This window comes from Phocoena sinus, chromosome 11, assembly GCF_008692025.1.
Source record: "Phocoena sinus isolate mPhoSin1 chromosome 11, mPhoSin1.pri, whole genome shotgun sequence".
Taxonomy (NCBI): domain Eukaryota; kingdom Metazoa; phylum Chordata; class Mammalia; order Artiodactyla; family Phocoenidae; genus Phocoena; species Phocoena sinus.
Genome location: NC_045773.1, coordinates 1,568,700 through 1,585,667, shown reverse-complemented (window position 1 = coordinate 1,585,667; position 16,968 = coordinate 1,568,700). Strand labels below are relative to the sequence as shown.

The 16,968-nt window shown below is 62.1% G+C and overlaps 2 protein-coding genes across 5 annotated transcripts in view; one reads left to right on the top strand and one right to left on the bottom strand.

The window, feature by feature from the left end:
* The window catches only part of EEFSEC (eukaryotic elongation factor, selenocysteine-tRNA specific), a 237,228-nt gene that overhangs the window by 25,652 nt on the left and 194,608 nt on the right, over window positions 1-16,968 (bottom strand). The window contains exon 9 of one of the 2 annotated variants that reach the window (XR_004352207.1): window positions 14,964-15,099. The exons of the other annotated variant lie outside the window; for it this stretch is intronic. The gene's annotated coding sequence lies outside the window, so the exon portion shown is untranslated. Of the gene's footprint in view, window positions 1-14,963; window positions 15,100-16,968 lie in introns of those variants that run through there. 2 annotated transcript variants of the gene reach the window in all.
* GATA2 (GATA binding protein 2) lies at window positions 264-15,459 on the top strand. 3 transcript variants are annotated; one of them, XM_032648735.1, is made up of 7 exons: window positions 6,756-6,951; window positions 7,821-8,026; window positions 8,700-8,976; window positions 9,395-10,036; window positions 11,690-11,835; window positions 13,659-13,784; window positions 14,226-15,459. In XM_032648735.1, exons 3-7 carry the CDS (start codon window positions 8,748-8,750, stop codon window positions 14,523-14,525), a joined length of 1,443 nt encoding a protein of 480 aa, XP_032504626.1. In that variant the 5' UTR covers window positions 6,756-6,951; window positions 7,821-8,026; window positions 8,700-8,747; the 3' UTR covers window positions 14,526-15,459. The 3 variants fall into 3 exon arrangements, with proteins under 3 accessions (XP_032504629.1, XP_032504628.1, XP_032504626.1); XM_032648738.1 differs by lacking the exons at window positions 6,756-6,951; window positions 7,821-8,026 and adding an exon at window positions 264-2,804; XM_032648737.1 differs by lacking the exons at window positions 6,756-6,951; window positions 7,821-8,026 and adding an exon at window positions 264-3,712.

The following is a 16,968-nucleotide window of genomic DNA, read 5'->3' as shown; positions in this document are numbered from 1 at the left end:
GGGCCCTTTCTCCTCCCTCCCTCCACCCACCAAGGTCTCCGAGCCTCTCTGGGTTTTCTCTCTTCTCATCTCTATTTTTGTCCTTTCGTGCTCTCTCCTCTCTGTATCCTCTCTGTTATCTCTCTCTTGTCTCTCTGTCCGTGTCTCTCTCTGGTTAACACTTTGCTTTTCTTCCCATCTCTCTGACCCTTTCTGCCACTTTTTAGTTGTTTCTCTCTGTCCCTGTGTGTCCCCAACCCACCCCTCCACCCCACACCAGTCCCTCTATCACTGTTACTTTTTAAAATCTGTCCTTGTGTCTCCCCGTTTCGTCCCCCTTACCTATCTCTCTGAGCCTTTCTATCACAGACTCTCCATGTCTCTCCATCCACCCCAGAGGGCCCCATGTCTCCTGCCCTCTCAAGCCGTGTTCCTGACCGCTGACCAGAGGCTGGGAGGCTGCAGCCAGCTCTCACTGGCCCAGCCCAGCCGGGAGATGGCAGCTGGGCTGGGGAGTGTGAGACCAGGAACCCCCTCCAAGGAAACAGGGCAGAACTAGGAAAGGCCCTGTAGAAACAGCCCCTGCTGGGTTCATGGGGGTGTGCTCCGGTGCCCCAGGACTGGCTCCCCTCCCCCCTCCCCCCAATGAGGCTGGGGTTTTGGGAGCGGGTGGTCCCAGAGAGGCCACCTCATTAGAGCAGTTATTCAGCATGGCGCTGGTGTAGGCAGATAAACCTTATCAGCTCATCTCCCCCTCCCACAGACAGACAGAAAGTGCCCTCACAGATGGCACCCCGGAGCTCCTCTGGCTGCCTGCCCTGCTGGTTAGGGAAAGTGTGGATATGGCAGGCAATCTGGGAAGACACACATACAGTGTCACCCAGGGACACACTCCTCCACAGACCACAGACACAGAATAACACTGGGTAGAGAAACATATAGTGTTCAAAGATATATTCACATACACAGATGCCCACACTCCACATACACAGATACAAACACCCCACCCAACACACATCAATTCCACATGGAGCTATACACAGATATGCAGACACATTTGAATACACTCTCCACCCTCCCACCGTCAGTTCTAACATAAAATGATACACACCCATGCCTATGCTGTTAAAGACAGACACAGACCGCGATTCATAGACGCAGGATACCCAGAGACACACTGCTACTGACCCATACAGGGATAGACAAACACTTGGAAATACCCACTTCCCATCACAAGGTCCACGGACACAGTGATCTCACAGATACACAGCCACAGGGACACGCATCCAGTTCCACAGATGCTCCCTCCCAAGTGCACTTTCGGGGTCACATTCTGAAACGCCCACACACAATACACAAACTCTCCGGGACCCACGGTATAGAGACCCTCAATACATGAACTGTCTGGGACCCACAAGAAGAAATGGACATACTAATAGACTCAGTTTTGCAGACTTCCCTTCCCATGTGCTCACAAATGTATACACACACAGGCACGCAGCCCAGAGCACATGCATAGGCAGTACAGTCACCGCCAGCTTCAAAGAAAAACCCACACACAGCAGATGCCCGCAGAGATGGCAGGCTGGACACACCGCCTCTCTGGGCGCACCTGGGCAGGGACTTCCCAGTCTTTCCAAGGCAAAGCACTTTCTCTTTGGGCCAAAGGTCCCCACAGCACTTTCACTCTCCCTGGGCAGCTGGGATGGGACTTCAGCTGCCCTGTTGAATCTCCTGGTACGAACTTTGGAAGTTCAAGAACTAGACTTCCTAGCTCCCAAACCCAGGAGTTTCTTGGGGTGAAGACTTCCATACCCCAACTCCTCCACCCAGCCTTCCAAGGACAAGCCCTCTACTCCCTCCCTCCTCCCCCTCGAGGGTTGCTTTGGGATGGGCCAGGGAGATGCCTCAAACTCCACTTCTAAAATGCTCTGGTGTCTGGAGTTGGGGAGTTAGGGTGGGGTACAGGTGGGGCAGGGAGAGGGGCTTTGTCTACACTTAGCCAAGTCAGCCTGGAAGTGAGGCAGTTGTGTGTGTGCCAGATGTGTGTGTGTGTGTTCATGTCCGTGTGGCCCAGACCTCCTGCCTGAGGATGTCCACGCGGCCACAGCTGTGTGTGCTAACGCGTGTGCACGGATACGTGTGTGGCCGTGTGAGCACTCCTGAAGGCGGGTTAGAGGAGGAGGCGCAGGCGTCTGTGTGCGTGCGTGTGTGAGTGCCTGTGCCCACGGCTCTGGAGGTCCCCGGTGAGAGAGTCTCGGAAGAGGGACGGCCGGCCTTTCTGAGCGCGCATCCCGGAGAGCAGGGGTGCGCCTGTGTGTGCGCCCCTGCGAGGGCGGGAGTGGTCTGGAGTAGTGGCGAGTAGGGTGTGTGCGCCCTGAGTGCCTACCGCCCCCCGGCCCGGCGGCTGGAGCAGGGAGACGGGGCACAGAACCCCGGGCACCCTCCTGCCCCCCTGCGGCGCTCCCGCGCCCCCCCCCCCCCCAAAGTGCTGTCGAAATAAAAGCAGAGGCGCTGCGGCCGAGGGAGGGAGAAGCAGCAGGAGCGAGAGGGAGGCGGCGGGGCCAGCGCCGCCGGGGCACGCCGCTCAAGTCTATCTCCCGGCTGCCGTCGCCCCCACCCCAGCCGGCCCCCGTCATACACCCGGCGAACAAAAGCGGCCCGACGCGCACCATGCGGCCGTTCGCCGCGCCGCCCGGGCCCCCCTGGTAACGCCGTCAGCCTGCGCGGGATCCTTTGGGCCCCGCTCGCTACGCACCGCGCTGTGCGCCCCGTTCCGCCCCGGCCCCGTCCGCCCGGGGGCGCCGCCCGCCGCATCTCGCTCGGTAAGTCGCCCCTTCTCCGCCTGGCCAGGGCCCTTCCAGCCCCCAGGCTCGGCCCAGCTGGCACCCTAATCGCGCGGTCCGCCTGGCCCAGTGGCCCCTGAAGTGTGGCCTTCGGGGCTCGCCCTGGCTATACCAGCGCCTGGAACCCCTGGTCGTAGGGGCCTAAACCTGAGGGAGCGTTTGGAGAGTTGTGGACAGCAGGCCCGCCTGGGGCCTGCCGCCTTCCCATTTCTCGGACGGAGCCGTAGGCCTCGAGGCCCGGTTATTCCGAGAGACGCAAAGCCCCGCCCCGCCCAGCCCCAGTGCTGGGCCCTTTGTCTGGGCCGCCCCCCACCTCTGGGCCGCGGCGGCGATGCGCCCGAGCCGGGCCGCCGTTCGCCGGCTGCACCTGCCGGCTGGTCCCGTGCGCCGGCTTTGCGCGGCTTAACCCGGCGCGCTCCTGCGTGCGCCCCCGGGCGCCGCGCCCCGCGGCCCTTTATCCTGCGTGGCTGGGGTGCGGGTGGGGGAGAGCACTGGGTCTGGAAGTCTCCCCCCTGCCCCGAGCCGGAGTCGGAATCCTTTTAGTGGGATTTCAATAAGAATGGGGCCGCCGCGGTCTCGGGATCTGCCTCCGGGAGGCGGGAGGCGTAGACGGCGGCGGTCTGGTCTGTCTGGACCCAGGGCATTTAGAATCCTTCGGCGGAGGCCAGGCTTGAACTCCAGGTTGCCTCGGCAGCGAGGGGAAAGCTCTGGCGTTCAGGGCCCCCGGATGTGGCGGCCGCTCCTTTCCCGGAAAACACGGAAGGAAATTCGTTGTTTTGGAAAAAGCCACGTCTCCCGGGGTCGGGAACATTTGGCAGTGAGCTCTGGGTCTACGCAGGCACCTCGCGCCGGGATTCGTTCATGAACAGGCAGGATTCGAGAAGCAGGTAGGGCCAGTGCGGCTGCCCAGGCGTCTGGGGAGCGTTTCCCAGACGGGTTGACAAATTGCAAACAAATTGCGTCTAACGAAACGGATTTACCAGTTGTCCTGCTGCTGGGCTGCGGGGCTGCCCGGCCTCCTAGCACACCGTGGCAGTTCATGGAGGAGGGAGAAACGCGGCTCGATTGTCTGCAGGTCTCAGCAGGGCCCCTTGCTGTCGGGCTTGGAGGTGGCGGTTAGAACCTCGTAAAGAGATACGGGGTCTCCGAGGAGCCTCCACCCAGGGTGCGGACACGAGTAGGACGTTGGACCCTGGTCTTTACAATTCAAAAAGGCCCGGAAAACGGATGGGGTGGGAGAATTAGCATGGTGGCGGGAGGAGAGGGAGACTTCAGATTTTGGGGGCTGGAAGTGAACCTGAAAGAGCAGGAGGGGCTGTTGGACTCCTGGTCGCCTCACTGGGGAGCCCCTCTGGAGGATGGCTGAGGCCCGAGAAGATCTGAGGCCTTGCCTTAGAGGGGACATCTGAACCCCTCTGGCTAGAGCGGCCCCCACTTCCTCCTCAGTACCCCTCAAGGCACATTGCCAGTGAGGCCGCTGTGTTGCAAATTAAATATCCCTAAGAAAGGCAGCCCCTAAGCAAACGGATTTCTTTAAACACCCCATCCACTGCTGGCCAATTAGATGCCCATAGGAAAAGGTGAGAATTAGGTTACAGAGAGAGGGCAAACTTATGGTCCCAGAGGGGCCGCCTCAGGTGAGCCAAATTGAAACAAAGGGCAGGGAGGGGAGGGTCGCACAGGATGGGGAACACCTGGGCAGCTGAGTGCCGGGCCGAGGCCTTGAGGGTCTCTAGAACCGGGCTTCGGATCTCTGCACCCCCAGCTCCCGAGAAAGCACCCCGGGAGGCTCCGAGCCGCGTTCTGCTAGGGAATCTCCAGTCATTTGGAAAAGGTCGTTAGAAAATTCAGTTTTGCCGCTGCCCTTCCCCAGTCCCTTATAAAATCTTGTTCCCACGTAAGGAAAGTGGCAGCTTTAGTGCGACCGAAGGGCAGCGGCCCGCATTTGCAACAATACTTGGGAATTAACAAAAAAAAAAAAAAAAAAAAGGAAGGAAAAAAGGAACGTGTCCCTCTAAACGTGTTCTGGGGACCCCAAAGTCCGAGGCCGTAAACCGAAATAAATCCGCCCTCCGAAGCCCCGAGGATGCCCACCCCAGTCCATCCTGGGAGCTGACCTGACCCTCCCTGGAGATTTGTTCCATCCGAAGTGATGAGATGGTCTCGCTGCCCGGTGGGCAAGGCGCCTGGTTATGTCCATCGGTCTGTCTGGCAGGCACACTCAACCAGTGGGACCCCCCCCCCCCATTATGGGCCAGCTAGAGGCCCTGGGGCCTGGTGCCCCGCTTTTCTCTCCTTAGACGGGTTAGTTCCTGCTGGAGAACGCAGCAGTCCCGCGTCCAACGCAGGAGCTCCAGCCAACGTGGAGGCCTCAGCCAAGCCGGCTGCCTGTCTGCCTTTTGCAGGGAGGCAACCCCACGGCCTCGAGAGACCCTGGTAGGGTTCCCCTTTCCCTTTTTTTCTCTAGGCCCGGATTGCGGGAAGGGAGGCTGGTGCAGATCTCCCGAGGCCCCTGCTCGAGCATTGCTTAACTGCCCAGCTAAGCTCCTCTTTGCGGCGATTTTCTGAGCCGCCGATCGGGGTAATTAAATCCCCGCCCGCGCTCCGTGCTGCGCCAGGCCGGCGGGCAGAGAAGGGCTGCCGTTCGGGCAGGGGCCCACCCGGGCGGGTCACCTCCATCCCGGCAGTGGGCAGGACGCTGCCCCGGAGGGGCTTCAGGCTGCCCCGGAGGAGCTTGAAGCCGAGCTCGCGGTAATGAAACTGCAGACCCACCCAGAACCGGAGATAATTTGAACCGCGCCTTTGGGGGGAAAAAGGCGATTACCTGCTTTCCTGAGGGCTGGGAACGACCACCTCCCTGCGAGCCGAGGCTCCGATCGCGGCCCCGCGGTAAGCTTCCGCTCGGCTCCGGCGTTCACCGCCCCGTGGCCGGCCTGAGGGTCGGGGGCCTCCCGCGCTCGGTCCTGGGGTTTGAGCTCCTGTGGGGCAGCCTTGCCGGACACGGGGTATTGTCCCCGAGGCCGTGTTGTCTTTGAGAAGCTCCTGCTGGGCTCCGAGGCGACGAAACAGGCTGGGAGGCTTCGCGGCGATCGCGTTTTACGCGTTGATGAATCGTAAGCTAAAGGCGGGGAGGAGAAACAGACGTACGGAAAGACAGCGGGTCTGGGCCAGACCGCACGCGTTTCGGGGCGCGCGAACAGGGAGGCACGGAGGCCGCTCACCTGCCTGGTCCGGCTGCCGAGGCCCGGCGCCCGCGGCCTCGAGCTCCTGCTCCCGGCCCCGGCGCGCCTTACTCGGCGGGCGCCGGCCTCCTCTCCCGCAGACCGGAGTTTCGAGAAGCCCGGGCCCCGCGCGCCTTGGAGTGGAGCGGAGCGGGAGGCGCGCGGGCGGCCAGGGCAGACGGGCCCCAAGGGCTGGAGACGCGTGGGTTCCCAGCGGGATGGGGCTCTGCACCCCTGTCCCCGCGCCTTTACCTGCGCCAGGGCCTCGGACAGACGAACGGACAGCCGGACGCAGAGGCAGGAGGAGGCCCCCAGCCCGAGCCCGCGCCCCCTTGGCGCTGCCCAGAGCTGCCCTGGGAGAGGGTGACGGGGGCGCGCCGGCGGAGCCGGGCCTGGCCTGGTGCCCCCCGAGCCGAGGGGACCGAGGGCTTTCCTCCCTCCTCAGATTATTAAAAAGTTCATTTCCTGGCGAATCGGGTGACGTCAGGGGCCCGGCGTCGCGGTGGCGGGGCTGCCCGGCCGGAGAAGCCGCCTCCAGTTACCCAATTACCGACTGTCAATCCCGCCGCCCCTCCCCCCACCCTCCCGGGGGTGGCCGGGGCCCCGGCCCTCCCCCCTGCCGCGGACCCACCTAGCATCCCTCTGGGCTTCTACCCCCGAGAGCCGTGGAACGGCGAGGGGAGGGGGCTGAGGTTGTCGATTACTCCCCATTACCCCCGCACCTGTCTCTTCATCCCCCCCCATTTTTCTTTTGTTCCCGACCCCCCTCCTGGGCCGTAGGCTCCCTTCAAGCCTTGGTCTCCTCCGTCTATACAATGGGAGAGAGCAAAGAGATTTGTGCACCCGGCCCACTTCACCCGCAGAGCCGGATCTCTGGACTGGAGGCTTGTGGAGAGCAGTTCCAGGTGACTTAGGGGACGGAGTTCTCAGACCGCCATCTCCCTCTCCCCAGGGGCCGCCTTAGGGACCCCCCCCCCCACCTTCCCGAGGAAAAAAATGCCTCCTCCTGCCCGGAGGCGTCTCCTTCGAGCCGGCGCCGGCGCCAGTCCGGGTCTGCACGGCCTCGCCCCAGGCAGTTCGGCCCGTTGGTCTGAGAAGGCCACGCCCGGGAAGGGGACGCCCCCTCCCCCTCTCCGGAGCCGCCAGCCAGGCCACCTCCACCAGGTCAGGCCGTCCTAAGCGGCCTCTTGTCCGAGGCCCAGGTGCCCACGGGGGCCCTGTAGTTCCTGCGCCTCATCGATCCTGCTGTCCCGCAGTAGTCCTCCCACCCCACCCCCTACCCCCCCCCCGCTTAGCCAGAGCCCCAATTGGGGCAGGGAACGGTGTCGGTAGGTAGTTGGACTCCCATGGCCACGTTCAGTGGTAAAGGAGGTGGGATCCGAGAGAGTGGAAGGGCTGGGGTCCCGGGGAGAGGACACCCAAACACCCAGAGGGTGCGCGGCCCAGGCTCCCGGGGAGGGGGCCCAGTTGGAGGTTAGTTACTGGGAAGAGGGCCCGGAGGTTAGGGGAACCAAGAGTGTCCGCAAGAGGGGGCGCACAGTCGGCCCGCGGGGTGCGGGTCCTGGGGGGAACGTCGGCAGCAGGGGCCGCCGGGAGGGCGCGGGGAGGAGGCGGGCAGGCGCAGGGGGGCAGGCCCGCGGGTCCGTCCGGGAGTCCAGGGGACCGGGAGTTGCGGGCGCAGCCAATGGGGGGGCGGAGGCTGGGCGGCGCGCGGCGCTGATTGGCTGGCGCGGGCTTCTTAGGCGTGCGCGGCCCCCGCTTCATGTCTGTGCAGGAGTCGCGGGCTGGCGCCAGGGCGGCCGGAGGATGCCGAGGGGCCGGAGCCGGGCGGGCCGGAGGCCGAGGCGCGCGCTGACCCCCGCTCCCACCCCGTGAGCCCCGCCATCCGCCCGACGCGCCGTCCCTGAGCCCGCCGCCCCCCGGGCTCCCGCCCGTGCTGCCCGCTCCGAGGCCGCGCCTCCCTCCCGCGGCGCTGCGTGTGTAAGTTTGGGCTTCGGGGGGTAAGTTTGGGCCGGGGGCCTGGGGCGCGCCGGGCTCTGAGAGGTCACTGCGGGGGCCTGGGCCCTGCGGGCCAGGCTGCGGGTGAGTGCTTTGGTGTGCCTCGGTGAGAGGTCCTGCTCGTGTCGCCGGGGAGTGCGCGCGGGGGGTGGGGGTGGGCTGGCTCTGGGCTCGTGGGGCAGCGTGTGTGTTTGGGGAGGCGAGGTCAGTCCGTGTCAGCGCCAAGTGTAGTTCTGTGCGTGTCGCTAGCATCGTGTGCCCCCGTGGGTGCTCGGGCGCCTGTCTTCAACTTCCAGTCGGTGTTTTATGTGTTTGTGTACAGGGCTGGTGCGAGGGTGGGGGGGGGGGGCGGTGAGCGTCTGGCTGAAGTGCGACTCTGCGCGTTTGTTGGGGCCGCTGGTGTCGGTGCTTGGCCCCGCGTGTGACCCCGTGCGCACAAGTGCGTGGCTCCGGGACCCGGGTCACCGTGGGAGCGTGCGTGGCTGAGCCGGCTCCCCCACCCTCCTTTCGTTTTGAGCTTTGGGCTTTCCTCCCAGCCGGGACCGGTCTGCGGCTGAACTCGGCTGCGGCGCAGCGGCGCGCGGGACGCCGTGTGGCGGGGCTTTGGGGGTGTCGGGCCGTGGGGGCGCCCCTCACGCCCCCTTCCGTCGTGCAGGGACGCCACCACCGCCTCCGCCCAGGTCCCGGGCCTCCGCCGCCGGCCATGGAGGCGGCTCCGGAACAGCCGCGCTGGATGGCGCACCCCGCCGTGCTGAACGCTCAGCACCCAGACCCGCACCACCCGGGCCTGGCGCACAGCTACATGGAGCCCGCGCAGCTGCTGCCTCCCGACGAGGTGGACGTCTTCTTCAACCACCTCGACTCGCAGGGCAACCCGTACTACGCCAACCCGGCCCACGCGCGGGCGCGCGTCTCCTACAGCCCCGCGCATGGTGAGCCGGGGCCCCCGGGTGACTGGGAGCCCAGACGCCGAGCGCCCGGCGCGGGAGGGGACGAGGCCCGGCTGCCTGCTTCCCGGATGTGAGATCCGCAGGAATCGGAGCAGCTGAGAAATCGGGCCGGGAAAGGAGCGGGGCAGCGGCCTCTTGGGGAGGGTCTGGGCCCCGTAGGGCTTCTGCCCGTCTCCAGCTGGCCTGTGAGGGTTTCCTCCAGGCTTGTCCGGGGGTCCTTGTGTGCCACTGGTCCTTCCCCTCCGGACGGACATTCCTGATGACTATTGCCGGTTGGGGTGTTACATTTCTGGTTTTCTTTGGGGAGGGTCACTTGGTTGTGGGGAGTTGTGGCCCTGTGTGTCCGCGTCCCGGCTCGGCGCAGCCTCGTGCACCCTGACCCATCTCCCTCCCCCCGCAGCCCGGCTGACCGGAGGCCAGATGTGCCGCCCACACTTGTTGCACAGCCCGGGGCTGCCCTGGCTGGACGGGGGCAAAGCAGCCCTCTCCGCGGCTGCAGCACATCACCACAACCCCTGGACCGTGAGCCCCTTCTCCAAGACGCCGCTGCACCCCGCGGCTGCCGGAGGCCCCGGAGGCCCCCTCTCTGTGTACCCGGGGGCAGGGGGTGGGAGCGGGGGAGGCACTGGCAGCTCTGTGGCCTCCCTCCCCCCCACTGCAGCCCACTCGGGCTCCCACCTCTTCGGCTTCCCACCCACGCCACCCAAAGAAGTGTCTCCCGACCCCAGCACCACTGGGGCTGCCTCCCCAGCCTCCTCCTCCGCAGGGGGGGCTGCGGCCCGGGGGGAGGACAAGGACGGCGTCAAATACCAGGTGTCACTGACAGAGAGCATGAAGATGGAAAGTGGCAGTCCCCTGCGCCCAGGCCTGGCTGCCATGGGCACCCAGCCTGCCACACACCACCCAATCCCGACCTACCCCTCCTATGTGCCGGCCACCGCCCACGACTACAGCAGCGGGCTCTTCCACCCCGGAGGCTTCCTGGGTGGCCCGGCCTCCAGCTTCACCCCTAAGCAGCGGAGCAAGGCGCGCTCCTGCTCAGGTAAAGGCAGGGCCAGGGACCTAGTGGACGTGGGGACGGTTTGTGCTTTGCGGGGGAGGGGGCCGTGATATGGGAGATGGGGCAGTGTCGGTGTCCTGGATCCGGGATGGGTGACGTCCCTCTCTAACGGCCCCCAGCAGATCTTCGAGACCCCAGAACGGGGGACAAGGGACCCTAGAACTTTTGCCCTTAAGTGTTCCTGGTGGCCCCAAAGTTTATTGCCCATCCCCACTCCTCGCCCTCCCCTCCAAGGTTGGCCACTGCCCGACCAGAACCCACAACGGGAATCCCCCCTTCCCCTCCCTGAGTCTTAAGTGAAAATTCGAGCAGACTCATGACTTAGCATGTGAGAGAATGCCATATGCAGTTGAGAGCAGTGAGGCGGTGTATACGTGCGTGTACATGTGTTTGTGAGCGTGTGTGCGTGCTGTGGGTGCACTCAGCCCTTCCCAGAGGCTCCAGACCCTTAAGGAATCTGGATCTCCGACTTCATCAGTCCGGGTCTTGGGATTTCGATGGCTCCCAATCTTCTTGGGAGATTTCACCCCCACCCCCCAGGCAAAATTCCCAGGACCCGGTGCCGCTCCCTGCCCCCTGGCACGTCCTTCACTCTCCCTCCCTGAGGGCTGGAGTGAGGGGAAGGAGCTGTAGGTGCCTCTGCCCCTCTGCTTCGGGAACTGGCTGGGACCGGGCTGGGTTGTCCAGGAATGCGGCTGCGGAGCGGACGCCGCTGTGGCTGGTGTGGGGCTCCTGCTTGTCCACACCTCCTTCCAGTCCCTTTGAGATGGGGAAGAGGAAGACTTTTAAAACTTTTGCTGCTGAGTCCAGAAACCGCCTTTTCTTGCCCGTATGGACTGACAGCTTAGTTTAAACTAAATGGGGAGAAATGTCCGGGGTAACAGCAGCTGTGTGGCTCCACCCTGCCGCCGCCAGTGCCCACTCCGGTCCCACCTCGGGGCCCTGTTTTGCTCAGACCAGCTCGCTTGCCTTTAATTAGTTCTTTCTCCCAAATTTGTTTTACATTCTATCTGAATTCCAGATGGCCCTTGAACAACAACAAAACAAAATACCACCACCACCAGACCAAGGTCGCTTAGCCTACTCAGCCTCAAAAAACGAAAGGGCTTATTATTTATTTCATTTTAAAGGACAGCAACTTCCACCCCGGTCCAGGGCCTCGGCGGAAGGCAGGGAGGTGGGGGATTGAGAAGGAAGTGACCGTGGATGGAGGGACGGAGAACAGAAAGACGGGGCTGAGGACACAGGACGGGGAGCGGGGACGCCGCTGGGGGGAAAGGACAGAGACAGAGGAGGAGAGGGACTAGGAAGGGGGCCGAGTCCTCCCGGCCCAGCCGGCTTGAGCTGGCGACTCGTGCCCACCCCCTTGCTGCCGTCGGCGAAGTTTGCTGTAAATACCCTCTCCTGGCCGGCCGGCCGTGCTGAGGATCCCTGGGGCCCTGGCCGCGCTCCTCCCTCCCGCCCCATTCCCCTGCCTTAAGCTACTCTCCGAATCCCACCTCCCACCTCCGGGGTCCCTCTTCCCGCCAGGCTGGAGCTAAAAGTCCCACCCTGAAGCAGCCTGGCTGGCCCGCCGGCCCCCTCCGGTGACTTTGTCGGTTGAACAGGCTGGTGTCTCCCCCTGTCCCCTTTCAGAAGGCCGGGAGTGTGTCAACTGCGGGGCCACGGCTACCCCTCTCTGGCGGCGGGACGGCACCGGGCACTACCTGTGCAACGCCTGCGGCCTCTACCACAAGATGAACGGGCAGAACCGGCCACTCATCAAGCCCAAACGGAGACTGGTAAGAGCGGGCAGCCTGGGCTGGGGGCGTCGGCCTGCGTGGGAGCTGACAGTTAATGACAAAAAGAGCAAACCTTCAAATACAGGTGCTCTGGCACCTGAACTCATCGTTAAAATCACTTGGGTGTCAGTTGGGGTTGCCCTGCTTTTAGGCTACATTTCTTTCAGGCCAGATTTCCCCTCCGCAGCCCACCTGGTACCTTCAGGGATCCCCCAAAGTTGAGCTTCCAGGGGCCCAAGTCTGGTCCCCTGGCCTCTGTTAAACTCCTTTTAAAAATAGGGCCGTGAAGTAATTTTCCTTGTAGCCCAGGCTGCTCTCCCTGGCTTCCCCACACAGTCTCCTCACGCTTATTTAAATAAAACACACACACACCAACCACCAAAAAAAACCTGCCCTTTTATTATTTTTCCATGGAGTCACCTATACTGTGTATTTTCATTTGAGTGATTTTAAAAAAATGCCCTTTCGGATCTCCTGCCGGAGTTTCCTATCCGGACATCTGCAGCCCAAAGATAAGGAAACTTCGCGTATCTGTTTCCGGACTCCGCCAGTTTTCAGTCTCTCCTCGGCTCAGTCCTGCCTCTCGCTGGGCTGTTTTGAAACTTCTAATACCCTCCACTCTGCAAATAATGCGTAAAATGCTAAGAATAATAAATATATTTTTTCAGGGCGAAGTGATTTATGAGGCTTAAATCGCTTGCTGCTTCGGGGGCCCCCTTTTTTTTTTTTTCCCCTGGAGCGAGGGCGGGGTGAGGGCCCGGGTGGTGGAGGATGCGGGCTTGGTCCCTGAGTCAGAATTCCAGCTTCAGGCTGCTTACTCACCCTCACCCCTCCCCACCCCCGTGGCTGGCTGCAGGCTGCAGGCCGGCCCCTCTGGACCAGGCTGGGGTCTGGGGCCACTCCCCGCCTCCCACCCCCACCCCTGCTGCCCGCGGTTCCCTGGGAAGTGCTCTTGTGGGTTTGGAGAGGGCTTTCTGCTTTCTGGGGTAAAGACTCTCTTGCCTCTTCTCTTGGGAGCCTTCAGCTCCCTTCTCCAGAAACCAGACGTTTCCAGGTCACCTCTGCCCTGCATTTCCTGAGGGGCTAGGGGGCAGTTAGTTAGAACTCTGAGGATTGGGGTATGGGGTGCTGGACACATAGACTGGTATTGTCCGATAAAAGCTGTGAAGATGGACACTTTGCAGGTCTGCCCCGTCCACGGTGGTTGCCTCTAGCTCGTGTCGGGACGAGTGATCCTTTGAAGCGTGGCTGGGGCGGCTGAAGCAACTGAATTAAATCCTAGCTCAGTTTAGCTTAAGCGGCCCCAGGGCTAGTGGCTACTGCACTGGACGCTGCAGCGCGACTCCCTGAGCATGTCACAGCCCTGCCCTGGGCAGCTGCAGGGCCCCCTCCTCTGGCCTCAGGGGTTCAGGCACGCCCAGGATTATGGGTTTTCTGGGAGTGCGGCTCCAGACCCAGGTGCTCCAGGGGGCCCAGCCAGCCTTCTCAACCAAAAGACCCCTTCTCAGAGCCTCAGTTGCCCCGTCTGTAGCGTCAGATCGTTTGGTGATCGGGGGCGGTGGCCACGTTTTCCTTCCAGCTCTTGCGGCCCCTTTGATTCTGAGATCAGGATTCAGAGAGTGCTTTATTCTAAAGTTCTGTGACGGTTTAGGTCTCGATTCTAGAATTCCACGGCTCTGAGATGCCGTGCTTCCCCTGTGAGATTTGCTGCTCCTGGTCTAAGCTGGCGGGGGCCGGGGTGGCGCGAGGGTCTGGGAGAAGGTGGGGGGGCGTGGGAGCCCAGCCTGCTGACGCCACGCCTCCGCTCCCCCCTTCCCTTCCAGTCGGCCGCCAGGAGAGCGGGCACCTGTTGTGCAAATTGTCAGACGACAACCACCACCTTATGGCGCCGCAACGCCAACGGGGACCCTGTGTGCAACGCCTGTGGCCTCTACTACAAGCTGCACAATGTAGGTCCGCCCGCCTGGCCCGCCCCGCCTCCCGGGGGACGGCTGCGCTTTGTGCCGCAGCCTCCAGCGTGGCTTGGCTTGGGAAGCCGCCCCGAGCGCCAGAAGGGCTTCCCACGAGGCGGGCGAGCTGGCTGGCTGGCTGGGAGGATGGGAGGGGCAGGGGCCGGTGGGTCGAGGACAGCGGTATCTGGGCTTTGGGGTGGGGTTGCGGGGGTGGCGCTGGCACCTCGTGGGCCGAACTCCCTGCCGGCTGCCGGGCGGCCCCACGCAGTGAAAGGCGCCTTTCTCAAGATGGCAGCGGTGCCGGCGGGAAGACGGTGGTGGGCGGTGGGCCTTTGGAAGTGGGCCCCCCCCCCCCCCCGCGCCCCGTGCGAGCTGGGGGTGGGGTTCTTGCTCTGGGAAGGGAGCTCCACCCCCTGAAAGCTCCGTGGTCGCCCCCAGGTGAACAGGCCGCTGACCATGAAGAAGGAAGGCATCCAGACTCGGAACCGGAAGATGTCCAACAAGTCCAAGAAGAACAAGAAGGGGGCCGAGTGCTTCGAGGAGCTGTCCAAGTGCATGCAGGAGAAGGCCTCCCCCTTCAGCGCCGCTGCCCTGGCCGGACACATGGCGCCTGTGGGCCACCTCCCGCCCTTCAGCCACTCGGGACACATCTTGCCCACTCCGACGCCCATCCACCCCTCCTCCAGCCTGTCCTTCGGCCACCCCCACCCATCCAGCATGGTGACCGCCATGGGCTAGGGACCGCCCCCCACGGACCGACAGACAGATGCCGAGGAAGGCGCTCCGGGATGGGGGGCAGGGACCAGACCCTCGGTTGCCCGTCCTTCCCCGGAGACTGATGCTGCCCTGCCAGCCCAGCTGGAGCCCCACGCTGCCTCACCTGTGGGCCCGTCGGCCGTCACTGTGAAGATGCTCCCTGGGCTGGGAGGCTGCCTCGGCCTCCCAGGTGGGGCCTCCACCACGGATAACTGGCGAGCAGAAAGGACAACTTTACGAAGACTGGAGGCAAGGGACACACGCGGGAAACCGCGTCGTAGAAGGAAGAGGGAGTAGAGGCAAAAGTAATTTATTTGCTCTTGTTTTCTCACGAGGACTGGGAGACTTGGGTGGTCTGAGCTGCCCCAAGTTCGCGGGGCTTCCTCGGCGCCAAGGGCCACTTGACCGTTCCCTGTGCCCGGCTCCGGGGGCAGGTCTTCGGGGACCTCGGCCTGCACCCTCTCCACTGGCTCCCTCTCTGAAAGCGCTGAACCCAGGCCGGGCGCAGAGGGCAGAGACAATCACGGGCGGTCCCGCGCAGATTCCCAGGCCGGGGCTGGGTCACAGGAAGGAAACGTTTTCTTGAGAGGGGAAGCGTCTCTCCGATTGCTCCCCTGGCCTCTGAGGCTGAGGCTGGGGTGACCCGTGCGCCCTAGACGGGTCTGAGCTACAGCCACCTCCTCTGCTCGGCGGACCCCTGTACATACATCCTCCTTCTGCTAACCCCTAAACCCCCTCCTCTCCAACTCTGAGACAAAAGAAGAAAATGTTTAAAAAAAAAAAAAAAAAAAAACCTACATAAGCTTAACTCGCCGATGAGTTAGTTGTTTTATTTTTAAACTCTTTTTGGGTCCAGTCAATTGTACGTTGCCACGAGAGCCCTTGCTATGGAAAGGAATAAAACCTACAAACCAAGGCTGTAGCTTCGCAGTTATTTTTGGAAAAGTTCTCAGATCCCACGGCCCTAGAACGGGGAGCCAGGGGCCAGGGGTGGGGCCTCGGCTGCTCGTGGCTTCCAGGGGGCTGACCTGGCAGGTGGCGAAGGCAGGAGCTGGGGGTGGGTCAGAGCCAGGACCGAGGGAGAGGCCACGACCCTGCTGGGTCCTGGGAGGTGCCAGGGTTCTGCTCTGCCTTGCTGTGGCTGTCTGGATCCTTCCCAAGGTACAGCTGTACATAACTGTGTGCGAGCTTAGATTCTGTATGCGGCAGTGGCGGGGTGCGGTGGCCAGCAAGGACCCGGCCCAGGAAGAGGGTTGTGCCGATATAGTCCAAGTGCAATATGGGGGCACCACAGCCAGAAGTAACTTATTTTGTACTAGTATCCGCATAAGAAAAAGAATCGGCAGTATTTTCTGGTCTTATGTTTTATTTGGCCTGTTTTATTTTGGATTAGTGAACTAAGTTATTGTTAATTATGTACAACATTTATATATTGTCTGTAAAAATTGTATGCTATCTTCCTATTCCTTCAAAGTGAAAACTGTTAAGAGTAATAAAATACTTTTTGTGAATGCCTCTGGCCTGTCTTGTGGGCTTCTGGGGCTCCTGAGTCCCAGCTGCCAAGGTCATTAAGACCGAATCAGTCCTACAGCCGGTGATTTGGATGGAAGGGCCCCTGGAATAGGAGAGGGGCCCTGTCTGGCCGGGGTCTGAGGTCCTGACCCTCCTCCCCTGAAAATTGCTCCCGTCTGAATTCTGGTCCTGGCTGGGTGGATACCGGGGAGGCTCAGGAAGGCTATGGGTTCTGCAGCCTTTAGCCCACCGTCTGACCCTTTTCCTAAGGGCTCACACAGAACCCAGCAAGGACTGATCCCCCTCCCAATGCCGTCCTCTTCCTTCCACGTTCATTGACAAACCTGGTCACCAGTGTCTTTGATCAGTCATGTCATTGACGGCTGTCCTCTTTCATCAATGATCCTGGTTATTGGAGACAGTCGTCATGACTGATATTCCTGATCAATGACACGTCTGATCACTGGAGCCCGTGACCACAGACATCTGATTACTAACAACTGATCACCAACACGTGATCACCAATGGTTCATCGATGCCCTCTGATCAGTGATGTGTCTGGTCACTGACATCCACAAAATGTGATCACCAATGTCTCCAGAGACTGACCTTGCTCACCAATGATAGGTCTGATCATGAATATCTCTTACCACCAACGTTCCACACCTCGTCACCAGTATTTCTATCCAGTGTGTCTGGTTGCTAACATCCGATAACCGCCACGTCTGTGATCGCCGGGACCTCTCATCACCCATGTTTCCTGACGACCGGCGTGCTGATCGCCACTGCACCCTGTCTCTAACGTCCTAGGTCATCAACAAGTATGATCACCGGTGTCACTGATCAATGACAGATCTGATCTCTCATATGGGATCAGCATCTCCAAGCACACAATTTCTCATCACTAATGTCT